The sequence below is a fragment of the Rhinatrema bivittatum genome, chromosome 3 (assembly GCF_901001135.1).
Source record: "Rhinatrema bivittatum chromosome 3, aRhiBiv1.1, whole genome shotgun sequence".
NCBI lineage: Eukaryota > Metazoa > Chordata > Amphibia > Gymnophiona > Rhinatrematidae > Rhinatrema > Rhinatrema bivittatum.
The window spans coordinates 221,857,700-221,872,023 of record NC_042617.1 but is presented as its reverse complement, the minus strand read 5'-3'; the positions used below and the strand labels follow the sequence as shown (position 1 = coordinate 221,872,023).

The 14,324-nt window shown below is 44.4% G+C and overlaps 1 protein-coding gene across 17 annotated transcripts in view; it reads left to right on the top strand.

Annotated features, from left to right (window-relative positions):
* The window catches only part of CCR6 (C-C motif chemokine receptor 6), a 553,987-nt gene that overhangs the window by 212,078 nt on the left and 327,585 nt on the right, over positions 1-14,324 (top strand). For all 17 annotated transcript variants that reach the window (XR_003855476.1, XM_029594230.1, XM_029594222.1 and 14 more), the window contains one exon: positions 11,441-11,658. Coding sequence is in view for 16 of the 17 variants with exons in the window: in XM_029594230.1 (XP_029450090.1) it covers positions 11,441-11,658 (218 nt within the window). In the remaining variant the exon portion in view is untranslated. The remainder of the gene's footprint in view (positions 1-11,440; positions 11,659-14,324) is intronic.

The window sequence follows — 14,324 nt, the reverse complement described above, 5'->3', positions numbered from 1 at the left end:
TGTATGTGTGAGAGAGAATGGACATGTGAGTCTGTGTGAGAGAGGATAGCCTCCTAATCCTGGACAATATCAGGGTGACTGGAAATCAAGAGCTCCCACGTATGGACAGCAGGGGCTTTTTAAAATCCTTATTAGTTTTAATTATTGGGTGTTATTTGATATATGTGCTGTTTTGAAATATTTTATTGGTGTTTGGGAAATTGTAAAAAATGTATATGATTTTAATTAATAGAAGTTCTATTTATCAGTAGTTTTAAAATATTATTTTTTTAGTATGGTTTTACTATTATAACTGATGCTTTATGTTTCTTGATTTTAATTGTTTTATGAGGAATGGTGGTTCTGTTTTTCCATTGTTAATACACAGGGTCTGGCTTCTTGGGGTTTCCATTTCAGTTTTTGTCTAATTTGTGCTCCTTTATTTTGTATTCTGTATTTGGTGAGGGTCTGTCTCTGCTCTGTGTGTGTGACCATGATGAGAGATTCTGCTTGCATAGGGATCTATAGCAATCTGGTTTGTTTTGTTTCTTCAGTAGGTGGTGTATTGGTATTCTAGGACCCAGTGTAATATTTACCCTTGCTTTTTCACAGGTAGGGTTATTGTTGTTTGAGTCCTTGGTGTTATTACTGTTGTGTTACAATGGGATTGCAGTATAGATTTTGAGTGTCTTTTTTGCGAGGTTTTGTGTTAGTTCACAATGTGCCTGGCAGTGGAAGGTATTTGTGCTGCTGTTACTGTGAAGTGACACCAGCATTTGAAAATATCTTTTAGTATGATGAGCTGTAAGGGAAACATCCAAGCTCCATTGTTTGGGGGAATTTCAGTGGATGCAGAGTTACAGAACTGGAGGTGCAGGATTTATATTGACATTCTGTCCCTTCCTATAAATTCCAGGCTTCACTCTCATAGCCACATAGAATTAGTTGAATGAGGCTATCAAATAATTTTATAGTGTGAAACTGGCCAGCTTTTTAAAATTACGCAGAAGACCCTTTGGAATTTATTAACACCAAATATTCAAAAGCTGTGTTCATCCCATCAAGCTCATACATCTCATTAAAGAGGTAAATTGAATAACACAATAACTTTATTTTGTTACTCATAAATTATAACAATAACATTAATCTTGGAATATTATATATTTTTCATATAAATGAAAGATTTTCACAAGATAGGTTGTGTCGTGAAACATTTTGTTATTTATCCCAGGACAAGCAGGATGCTAGTCCTCACATATGGGTGACATCGGTAATGGAGCCCTATGTACGGAAAAACTTCTTTAAAAGTTTCCATGAAACTTTTGAATGGCACCGGAGTTCCTACTGAGCATGCCCAGCATGCCATGATATTCTCTGCCACAGGGGTCTCCCTTCAGTCTTCTTTTTTCCGCGAAGCAGTTAGCATCGCGGTCTATAGGAGTTCTGAGGTGATTTTCACCTATTTAAAAAGTTCGTTTTTCGGAAAAAAATTACGCTCATCGCAGGGGTTTCCCTCAGTTATCACCAGCGGTAACTTTTTCCATTTTCGGTTTCCGGCCGGGACCGATATTTTTAGGCCATCGCCGTCGACGGCTGTCCGGCGAAATGGCCTCTGGGTTTAAAAAATGCCCAAACTGTACGCGGACGATGTCTATAACCGATCCGCATTTTGAATGTGTTCTTTGCCTAGGCAAAGACCACAATATTCAAACTTGTAAATCCTGTGCGGAGATGACTTCGAAGGGCCGTCGACTCAGGGCCGAAAAAATGGAACAATTGTTTAATATACAGTTGCTTCCAAAGGCCTCGACTTCAGGGCAGTCATCGCCAGCAGGATCAGTCCGTCAAGCTCTTCTGAAAAAGACTCGTCCGGAGGCGGGAGATGCCTCAACGCCATCCCCTTCAGTGTCATCAAAGGCATCGACTTCGGGCAGCGAGAAACAAAAAGAAAAACATCGCCACCGGCATCGAAGACGCCTAGCACCGATGACCGAGGACCCATCGTCAGGTACGGCCTCACCCGCAAAGAAACCCCGGACGGGGGCGGAGGCTTCGAGGCCTAGTGATCCAGGGCGATCCCCACCAATATCGGTGACGGGCTCCGTACCTCCTCAGGGCTCTGAGGATGTATCGGCATCGCCAACACCGCCTCCCTCCAGAGCTGCTCTGATATCACCAGCTATGAGAGTGGAACTTGACACGTTTATACGTCAAGCGGTGCAACAGGCTCTGCGCGATGCGATTCCGCCTCAGCCATCGACACCTCCATCGATGCCGATTCCAACCCCGAGGGATCCAGCGCCATCGATGCCGCCGACACCGATGCCACGGGAACCGGTCCCGATGCCTACTCCGGTACCCTCACCGGTGCCACCGGTGCCTACACCGATGCCCAAGGAGGATGTGTCGATCCTCCATCCAGTCATCTCCAAATTGGACACACTCCTGGATATTCTGTCCAGTAAAGTACCAGAGGAACCCGTTCCAGGTCCATCTGGAATACCAAGACCTCCAAGGCCTCGTTCTCCTCTTCTGCATCAGGGCCTAAGGAGCCACTCACTCACCACACTCCACGAGAGGTGCCTGTGGACACCAGTTCTGAATATTCTTCGGATGAAGAAATCTTTTCAGAACCATCTCCACCAGATGACCACAGGAAGTCACCTCCTGAGGACCTCTCCTTCACAAATTTCGTGACAAAAAACATTGGAGGTTCTGCAGTTTGTGGACCCTCCTAAAGAAATGCTGGCAGTCCCTGTCCATGAAGTTTTCCAGGAACTGCAATACAGAATTTGGGAACATCCAGGATCAGTGTCAGCGGTGAATAAGAGAGCAGAGGCAACTTACTTGGTGCAACCTATTCCAGGTTTTCAGAAAACACAGTTGCCTCACCAATCAGTTGTCGTCGAATCCGCCCAAAAGAAGGCGAAGCGACTGAAATCCCATTCCTCTATGCCACCTGGAAAGGAGAGTAGGTTTCTAGACAACCTAGGACGAAAAATATTTCAAGGTTCTATGCTGGTGTCTAAGATATCATCCTACCAGTTATATATGAACCAGTATCAAAGGAACCTTTGGAAGCAGGTTCAAGACATGGCTCTCTCTCTTCCCGAACAGTATCAGGAACCATTACAGAGTATCATTCACAAAGGCCTCGAATCAGGAAAACATGAGGTCAGAGCCACCTATGACTGTTTCGAGACTGCGGCAAGACTTTCTGCATCTGGTATAGCTGCAAGGAGGTGGGCATGGCTCAAGGCCTCTGATCTACGCCCAGAGGTACAAGAACATTTAGCTGATCTTCCTTGCTTAGGGGATAACCTTTTTGGGGAGAAAGTAAAGGAAGCTGTGGCAACCATAAAGGACCACACAGAAACACTAAAGCAGTTATCCTCACTACCACAGGATACTCAGCCTTCCGCAAGAAAGCTTCCAAGGCGTGATACTAGACGTCCTTACTACCGTCCACGCAGGTATTACCCCCCAGCAAGTAGGCCCAGAACAGCCCGCCCACCTCAACGCCAACAGCCTAGGCAGAGGCCTGCAAGGGCTCAACCACCACCACAAACTGCCACTACATCTGGTTTTTGAAATGCCCCAGAGAGCAGCAGCCTTATCAACCCATTCCCAAACATGCCAGTGGGGGGTCAAATAAAATACTTTCACAGCATTTGGACCTCCATCACCAATGACCAGTGGGTGCTATCCATCACAGCCCACGGTTACAAACTGGATTTTCTTACTGTTCCAAAAGAAAACCCACCACTTCCATCTTGGACAGTAAATCAACATTCCATAATTCTTCAAACAGAATTATCCACCCTTCTGAAAGCCAGGGCCATAGAACCAGTTCCTGGACCTCAAAAGGGCAGAGGATTCTACTCCAGATATTTCCTCATTCCAAAGAAAACAGGAGGCCTTCGTCCCATTCTAGACCTCAGAAATCTCAACAAATTTCTCAAAAAAGAAAAATTCAGAATGGTGTCCCTAGGCACCATTATAGAAACATAGAAATGACGGCAGAAGAAGACCAACCGGTCCATCCAGTCTGCCCAGCAAGCCTTACACTTATTTTTTCTCATACTTAACTGTTTCTCTTGGCTCTTAGTAACCTTATGTTCTAATTCCCTTTTCACCCCCACTATTAATGTAGAGAGCAGTGATGGAGCTGCTTCCAAGTGAAATATTAAGTTTGATTAGTTGGGTAAGCGGCAGCATAGCCCTCTGCCATGAAGCAGAGGGCAATGCTGGAAATGTGTGAAGTATCAGTTTTTCTTTTCCCCTGTCATTGAAGCAGGGAGTCATGCCGGACATGCACCGAAAGTGAAGCATGCCTTGAAAGTCACATTAACTATCATCAAATATTGAAAAGCCTAATAATTGGTAATACCTATAGCCCATGAACCCATCCCTGTTTTTTTCTTTTTTTCTTTTTTTTTTTTTTTTTAATTGGGAGATGGATGCCCTTCATCTTTCTACTCTGTGAAGGTGGACACCTACCACCGGCCACTGGCATCCCGCTCCGTTAATGCCTCTGTGGCTACTGCCGCTCCATGCAGTGTTTTACTACCTGCTCTTTATATGCGTCCTCTAGAACTGATGGATCCCATCCCTGGGTTTTTTTTTATTATTTATTTAATTGGGAGATGACAGCCCTCCATCCTTCCGCTCCGTGAAGGTGGACACCTACCACTGGCCACTGGCATCCCGCTCCGTGAATGCCTCTGTGGCTACTGCCGCTCTGTGCAGTATTTTACTACCTGCTCTTTATATGGACACCTACCACTGGCCACTGGCATCCCGCTCCGTGAATGCCTCTGTGGCTACTGCCGCTCCGTGCAGTATTTTACTACCTGCTCTTTATATGTGTCCTCTAGACCTGATGGATCCCATCCCTGTTTTGTTTTTTGTTTTTTTTTTTATTTAATTGGGAGATGACAGCCCTACATCCTTCCGCTCCATGAAGGTGGACACCTACCACTGGCCACTGGCATCCCGCTCCGTGAATGCCTCTGTGGCTACTGCCGCTCCGTGCAGTGTTTTGCTACCTGCTCTTTTATACGTGTCCTCTGGACCTTATGGATCCACAATGTTTATCCCATGCCCCTTTGAAGTGCTTCACAGTTTTGGACTTCACCACTTCCTCCGGAAGGGCATTCCAGGCATCTCTCCGTGAAGAAATTCTTCCTGACATTGGTTCTTAGTCTTCCTCCTTGGAGCTTCAGCTCGTGACCTCTGGTTCTGCTGATTTTTTTCTGTTGGAAAAGGTTTGTCGTTGTCTTTGGATCGTTAAAGTTTTTCAAGTATCTGAAAGTTTGAATCATATCACCCCTGCTCCTCCTTTCCTCCAGGGTGTACATATTTAGATTCTTCAATCTCTCCTCGTACGTCAACCGATGAAGACCCTCCACCTTCCTGGTCGCCCTTCTCTGTACCGCTTCCAACTTGTCCTTGTCTCTTTGTAGATACGGTCTCCAGAATTGAACACAGTACTCCAGGTGAGGCCTCACCAAGGACCTGTACAAGGGGATTATCACTTCCCTTTTCTTACTCGATATTCCTCTCTCTATGCATCCCAGCATTCTTCTGGCTTTTGCAATCGCCTTGTCGCATTGTTTCGCCGACTTCATATCATTAGACACTATCACCCCAAGGTCTCTCTCCTGCTCCGTGCACATCAGCCTTTCCCCCCCCATCGAATACAGTTCATTCGGATTTCCACTCCCCAAATGCATGACTTTGCACTTCTTGGCATTGAATTTCAGCTGCCATATCTTCGACCACTCTTCCAGCTTCCTTAAATCCCGTCTCATTCTCTCCACTCCTTCCGGCGTGTCCAATTGAGACGGATGCCCTTGTGAAACTGGAAGAGTGAAACTGGAAGAGTGGTCGAAGATATGGCAGCTGAGATTCAATGCCAGATATGGCAGCTGAGATTCAATGCCAAGAAGTGCAAAGTCATGCATATGGGGAGTGGAAATCCGAATGAACTGTATTCAATGGGGGGGGAAGGCTGATGTGCACGGAGCAGGAGAGGGACCTTGGGGTGATAGTGTCTAATTTATTTATTTATTTTATTTATTTAACATTTTTCTATACCGACATTCGCACGAGACATCACATCGGTTTCCAGATAACAGCAAATTCAGCCAACAGGGCTTTACATTGAAACTGATATTATAACTGGGGGGAGGGAAGGGAAGGGGCAGGGCAGTAACTTGAAATTAAATAGGCTGGGAAAGGTGAGGGAAAGGGGGGTTAATTTACAAAAGGCAGGAGTTATGTACAATCTATATGCATTCTATTATATACATTCAATATACATGGTGAGGGAGAGGTGGGGGGGCTGGGACAGGGAGGGAAGGGAGGAGGGGGGGGAGGCGGGGGTGGGGGGTGGAGTGGGGGGAGAGAGACTGGAAGTGAGTAAGGGTGGGAGGGGGTGAGGGGGGGGGGGAGGGAACTGGAATGGCAGATTAAGAGTATGCGTGCGTGAAAAGCCATGTTTTGAGTTTCTGTCTGAATTTCTTAGGACAGATCTCAAGGCGTAGATTGGTGGGCATTGAGTTCCATAGCTTGGGACCAGCTAAGGAGATGGAGCGTTGTTTGGTGGAAGCGAGGTTGGATAGTTTGGGTGTAGGAGTGGGTATTGTTGCAAGGTAAGGTGATCTGGTTGGTCTTGATGTAGTGCGAAGGTGTAGGGTGTCAGAGAACCAATGCATGTTTGGGTTGTGGATGGCTTTGTGTATAAGAGTAAGAGTCTTAAAGATGATTCTAGAGGATATGGGGAGCCAATGTAGTTGCTTAAGGATGGGTGTGATGTGGTCGTTTCTACATGTGCCTGTTAGTATGCGTGCAGCTGCATTTAGAAGGAGCTGTAAGGGGGTTGTGGCATTTTTGGGAAGGCCTAGTAGGATGGCATTTGCGTAGTCTATTTTGGATAGGATGAGTGCCTGAAGCACAGTTCTGAAGTCGCTGGGATGCAAGAGCGGTTTTAGTTTTTTGAGTGTGTGTAGCTTGAAATAGCATTCCTTAAGGGTGGTGTTGATGAATTTTTGCAGGTTGAATTGGGTGTCAAGAATTACACCAAGGTCTCTTACATGTTGAGCGAAGTCTGGGAGGGGGTGCAGGGGGCTGACAATGGTGGGTGAGGGATTGAGTTGTTGGGGGGCAATGATCATAAGTTCAGTTTTATTTGTGTTTAGCGCTAGGTTGAGTTGTGTGAGAAGGCTGTTGATGGCGGAGAGGGCACTTTCCCATTTTAGGAGGGCATTGGGTATTGAGTCTGTGATGGGGATGAGGACTTGTACATCGTCGGCGTAAACAAAATGTGGGAGACCAAGTTTCTGGAGGAGGTGGCAGAGGGGTAGAAGGTATATGTTAAATAGGGTTGAGGATAGGGAAGATCCTTGGGGTACTCCGCACGTGATATTGATGGGTTTGGATTCATGCTTTCCGATTTTGACTTTGAAGTGTCTGTTGTTAATGAAGGATTTGAACCAGAGGAGGGGGATTCCTGAGATACCAATTTCAGTCAGCCTGCCGAGTAGAATGGAATGATTGACTGTGTCGAAGGCTGCTGAGATGTCGAGAAGGGCTAGGATGTATGTGTGACCCATGTCTAGTCCTCTGATGATGTAATCCGATAGTGACGTCAGGAGGGTTTCGGTACTAAACTGTTTGCGAAAGCCGTGCTGTGAAGGTAGGAGGATTTGATGCTGGTCTAAATAATTGGATAATTGAGTGTTAACAGTTTTTTCAAGGACTTTCGCAAGAAACGGGAGATTAGAAATGGGGCGAAAGTTGGTTAGGTCAGTGGGGTCTAGTTTGGGCTTTTTTAAAATGGGTTTTACGATGGCTAGTTTAAGTTGGTTGGGAACGTTGCCGGTGGTGAGGGAGGTGTTAATGAGGTCAGCTAGAGGTTGTGCGATGCAGTCTGGTATTGATAAAAGTGCTTTGGTGGGAATTACGTCTGCGGGGTGGGAGGAGGGTTTCATTTTACTTAGTATAGATCTGATTTCAGATGTGGATGTGGTCTCGAATGCATCCATTTGGTGATTAGTGGCTATCGGAGAAGTTTTGGTGGGTGAGGGAAGAGTGGTAAAGCGTGAAGTGATGCTAGCTATTTTGTTGTGGAAGTATTTTGCGAGTTCGTTGCATTTGTTCTCGTTCGTTCATATTTGTTGATATGAAGTCTGCGAAACAATGCGACAAGGCGATAGCAAAAGCCAGAAGAATGCTGGGCTGCATAGAGAGAGGAATATCGAGTAAGAAAAAGGGAAGTGATTATTCCCTTGTACATGGAAGTCGTTGCACACTTTTTCCAGACATTACAGACTACACCTGGCGCCTCAGTGCACGGGTTCTTTTGGCGATCAGGTTCTCCGAGCAGGTCTCTCAGGACCCCACCCGGTTTAGGGAAGCTTGGGTACATCCCACTGTCTGGACTGATCCAGGTACGTACAGGGAAAAGAAAATTATTCCTTACCTGCTAATTTTCGTTCCTGTAGTACCATGGATCAGTCCAGACGCCCGCCACTAGGGGTTTCATTAGGTCCTGCTCGGATTCTTCCAGGTATCTTTCATTCTGTTTGTCTCTGATTATTGTTACTGTTCACAGCTCCTCACAAGTTGACTGTTGCTGGTCCCGTTGACCGTTTGTTTACTTATATCTTTCTCTGTTCCTCTTTGGGAACGGTTCTGGATCCAAAATGTTGTGTTTTTTGCTTTTGGGCTTTGCTATGCGTAATACTGAGCTCCAGCAGAGGGTGCACTACTCTATATGCTGACGCTCTCAAACTCTGTTCTGACTCCATTTGCTGGTCGGGGGATATAACCCACACTCTGGACTGATCCATGGTACTACAGGAACGAAAATTAGCAGGTAAGGAATAATTTTCTTATAAGCACTTCTAGGCAGTTTACATAGCAATATGCATACATTCATCAATTAAAACAATACATTAAAAAAAAAATGGCAAAACTTAAGACATCTGAGCATTCTTAGGAAACACTAGTAGTTTTTCAAAACTTAAGACATAAAAAAACCTATTAAATTGTAAGAACAATTTAAAACATCAAATCTACAAACTTTAAAACAAAAGAACATAAACAAAGATAATAAAAACCAACTTAAACATCACTACCAATAGTATTCAGTCAGTGATGTAACAATGTATTGAATTCAGTGATGACCTCCAAAAGGCCCGTCTAAAAAGATGGGCTTTTATTAACTTTCTTAATATTGGCAAGGAGGGGTCCACCCAGCACTTAGAAGGGAAACCATTCCTCCCTTTAGGACCAGCTACAGAACAGATGCTGCTTTGACTCTGAAAGTTTTTAATCAGAATAACCAGTAAACTAAGCAGATTTGGCCCAGACGTCCCAGGGCAATCATGCTGCTTCTTGAAGTTTTCTACCTGTTCAGATTGATTGGAAGACGTGCTACAATATTGCATCTGTCACAGCCATGCACAATAGCGCATTTCCTTTGGCTTACTCTAGATCCCCTATAACTGTAGCATTTTCCTGGCCTTTCAAGCATCTACTACACATACTATGCGCTGTGCCCACTGCCTTTTGCTAGTGATTTCTCATTTTTTATACAGCTCTTCCCTTGCCAGCCCAATACTCTGAGGTCAGCCCTAACATTTTCACTTGTGAGTAATATTCTTATGAGTTCCAGATAAGAATAAGTAAACAGTTACAAACACCACAAAATGCATTTGGAAAAGTCATTGCTGTAAGTGCTATTTGCAAGGTCAGGAAACATGTATTATAAGATGGTAACTTTTAAACCAGTTTGGGGGTGGACTTTCGTCAGGTCGCAGTCATGGTCACATGGGTACTTGTTATAAAATAGCCTGACCGTGCGCACAGTACTCCAAGCCATCATTCTCCCGAAACTAGACTATTGCAATTCACTTCTGCTGGGACTTCCTGCATGCTCTACCAAACCCCTCCAGATGGTGCTGAATGCCACAGCAAGAATTCTCACCAACGCCAAAAAAAGAGACCACATCACCCCGATCCTCCAGCACCTTCACTGGCTCCCCATTAAATACAGGATACAGTTCAAAAGCAGCATGATGATGCATAAGGCCCTTCATAGCATATCCCCACTCAACTTAACCTTCAAGCTGCAACTACATACTTCGGACAAGCCGACTAGAAGTGCATACCAAAACAGAATGATTACTCAGCCCGCAAAATCCTCGCTGAGAAAACGCGCTCTATCAACCGCGGGACCGTCCCTCTGGAATTCCCTACCACCAGACCTCCGCCTGGAGTCGTGCCATACCACTTTTAAGGCAAAATTAAAGACTTGGCTCTTCCTGCAAGCATTCCCAGAGAGCTAAGAACTAACTTATATAACAACCCATAACAACCCTGTCCTTTGGTTCTAATGTATTATTCTCTGCACTATTTATTTTAATTAAGATTTATATTGCCTTTTTTATTTATTTTTTATCTTTTTTTTTGTTTAAAAGTTGAAACTAGTTAGTTGGTTCGCTTATTCTTATTAGATCAAGTTCCGATTTGTTCCATGTAAACTGCCACACGGCAGTAGTTATTACCGTTTAACTGTGAACCGGAGCGATATGTATTGTATACAGGAACTCCCGGTATATAAAAATCCATAAATAAATAAATAAATATGCGTACGGAATTTTAAATGGACGCATGCCAATGCACACAAATACCACTTCTACTGTGTAAGTGGGGGGGATTTTAAAAGACGTGTGCCAACACCATTACCAGTTTTCCCAGTTCATTCCCAGTTGGCCCAGGAAAGGAATAGGACTTCTAAACTCCCCTAGTTTAATAGCCTCCCATCTCCCGTTAGCCCCGACCTTTAAAACCCTGCTGAGCTGTCTATTTATCTTCATTTTATAACTTGCACATCATCCATAGCAGAAGTAAAGTTATGCAGCAGGGGACCCCTGGCGCACACCTGTTCTTGTAAATCTTTACGCTATAATTTAAAGTTAAAATCCAGGAATGCCCATGTCTCACCCCTTTTTTGAACTTTTCATTTGTTTTCGTAGCAGCAAGTACACGCGTATCCAGGCGGCTTTTAAAATCCACTTAGCATGTGCCGACCCGAATTGTGCACCTATCTCCTGTTTTGGCACGCGCCAGGCTTGAAAATTCACCTTTAAATGTGTATGTGCTTGCCTTAAAGAAGTATTTCAGTACTTGCATCATTTCTTCACAGATCTCTCTTTAATTTGATTAAAAACTGAAACATTGAAGTAGTGGGTATCCTTGATACTATTACATGAGCCTCTTGAAATGAGATGGGACATGTTTCATAGTAATAATCAGATATACTGTAGAATTGATAATTCTAGTAGTCCGTATTCCTTAATTTTGATTTAATGTGTCTTAAGCACTATTTTTCCTGATTTCGTCAAGGAAAGCCAAGACAATCCATGTAAACTTCTGTATCTCCATTTTGAAGGTCTTTGATACCAGTAATGACACCAGCCTCTTACCAAAAGACTTCAAGAGCAGAAACAACATCCAGTCCTTAGACAGTAAGGTAAAGCCAGAGTCGAAAATCACCACTACAACATGGGATGCCGGAGAGAGAAATAACCCAGGCCAAAATGAAGATGACATCGAGGGGGACTCTTTTTTTGATGATTCATTATATAAACGCGAGAAATCTTTGGACTGGTAAGTTAAAAATGACCTCCTGATAGTGAAAATAAGGCATAGTTGAGGGCTTAATTACAAAATAGTTGGGGACATGGTTTTGCATTTCTTAGACATGTTAGGTGTATATAAGATATTTCTTTTCTTTTAATAGTTTTTGAATAGCCAGGTTGCAATTTTAAGTTTTTGGTTGCACATTTTTCCATTTTTAGAGTATTCATTAGCAAATGATTTGGCAGACCCCTTTTTGGTAAAACTATAGTTTATACAGACACGGTCTATGTGTTGGAACATTTTGGTTTTAGATTTAAGTTTGCATGTTCTATATCAGTGGTTTTCAAATCTGTCAGATTTTCTGGATATCCTCAATGAATATACATGAGATAAATTTTACTGGCTTGACTCTCTTGAATGCAGATTTATCTCATGCATATTGATTGAAGATATCCTGAAAACTTGACTGCTGAGGACCCTCAGGGCAGTTTTGGGAACCACTGTTCTACACCAGACATTTAGGACTGAATTTTCAAAAGGATTTAGGTGCATAAAACCCAATTTTACACAAGTAAATGTGTCTTTGAAAATTTCCCTGGGTGCAAGGGGCTGGGTTCATAAATATATGCATGTATTCACATGTATATTTTTACACACATAAAACAAGAGGTGTTAAGGCAGCAGAATTGGGGCGGGGAAATCATTTACACAGATCCTAGGGATGTGCTTCCTCCTAGGACAGGCAGGATAGTAATCCTCACATATGGGTAACATTATCAGATGGAGCCCAGCACGGAAAACTTATGTCAAAGTATGACACTAGCTACTCATCCACAAGGGGTCCCTCTTCAGTCTCCTCTTTTCCGCGGAGCAGTCGTCTCTTGATTGTGGAGCTCATGCTCTTTTTTTTGTTTTTTGGGAAAGTTTTTCCTCGCCGGGTCTCTCTTGGTTCCTAAGTTTTATTTTACCTTCTGTGGGATTGATTCCCAGCTGTGCCGTCTTCCGGTGTCCACTGTTGTCGACTGCTCACTGGGCTTTTTTTCATAACAGTGTTGTCAAGTTTTCGTCTGTGCCCTCATACTATGTCCCTCACGGATGCACACTAGGGGCCGGATTTTAAAAGCCCTGCGCGCATAAATCCGGCCAGATTTACGTGCGCAGGGCACTCGCGCGCCGGCGCGCCTATTTTGCATAGGCCACCGGCGCGCGCAAATTCCGGGGCTTCGTAAAAGGGGCGGGAGGGGGCGTGTCCGGGGTCAGGGGCGGTTCAGGGCGGGTCCGGGGGCATGGGGGTGTGGTCGAGGCCTCCGGACCAGCCCCTGGGTCGGGTGATGGCGTGCCAGCAGCCCGCTGATGCGCGCAGATTTACGCCTGCTTTCGGCAGGCGTAAATCTGCCAACAAAGGTGGGGGGGGGGGTTTAGATAGGGCCAGGGGGGGGGGTTAGGTAGGGGAAGGGAGGGGAAGGTGAGGGGAGGCGGAAGGAAAGTTCCCTCCGAGGCCACTCCGATTTCAGAGCGGCCTCGGAGGGAACAGGCAGCGCGTGCCGGGCTCAGCGCGCGCAGGTTGCACAAATGTGCACCCCCTTGCGCGCGCCAACCCCGGATTTTATAAGATACGCGTGGCTACGCGCGTATCGTATAAAATCCAGCGTACTTTTGTTCGCGCGCGCGTAAATTTATAAAATCTACTCCTAGGTGTGTATCCTTTGCCTGGGGGCACCATGCAATATCCGGTGATATCATTTTTGCCACCAGATGACCCCCAAGGGCTGGCGTGCCCACCTAGATAAGATGAAGCTGTTCGGATTCAAAATGTCTGAACCGTTAACAACGGCTTCGGGAGCATCGATGCTAAAAGGACATGGGGAGCCGAAGGACACTGATACCTTGGTTAAAGGGGCACAGAGAAGATAAGGCCATCGCGGAAAGATTACATGATTTTTTTGCTTCAGTGATTACTGAAGAGGATTTTATTTTATTTATTTATTTAAAATCTTTTCTATACAGTCATTAAGCTAGGTACCATCACAACAGTTTACAACAAGGCACAAATATTAATGTTGGTAGAAGTCTTGATTTCTATTCACTAAACAAGTGCCATCAGGTTACGGTAACATAGTTTTATCATAAATACTAAGTGGTGGGGGTGATAAATTATGTCCGCTTTAAAATAGATTAATCATAATATCTTATCCTTTGGTGGTGAATGAAAGTATAAAAAAATACAATATACAGGATGTTGGGGAGATACCCGTATCAGAGAAGGTTTTCATGGGTAATGATGCAGATGGACTGAACCAAAAATTGGTGAACCTAGAAGATGTGGTAGGCCTGATTGACAAACTGAAGAGTAGTAAATCACCTGGACCGGGTGGTATACACCCCAGAGTTCTGAAGGAACTAAAAAATGAAATTTCAGACCTATTAGTAAAAATTTGTAACCTATCATTAAAATCATCCATTGTACCTGAGGACTGGAGGGTGGCTAATATATCCCCAATATTTAAAAAGGGCTCCAGGGGTGATCCTGGAAACTACAGACCAGTTAGCCTAACTTCAGTGCCAGGAAAAATAGTGGAAAGTGTTCTAAATATCAAAATCACAGAACATATAGAAAGACATGGTTTAATGGAACAAAGTCAGCATGGTTTTACCCAAGGCAGGTCTTGCCTCACAAATCTTCTTCACTTTTT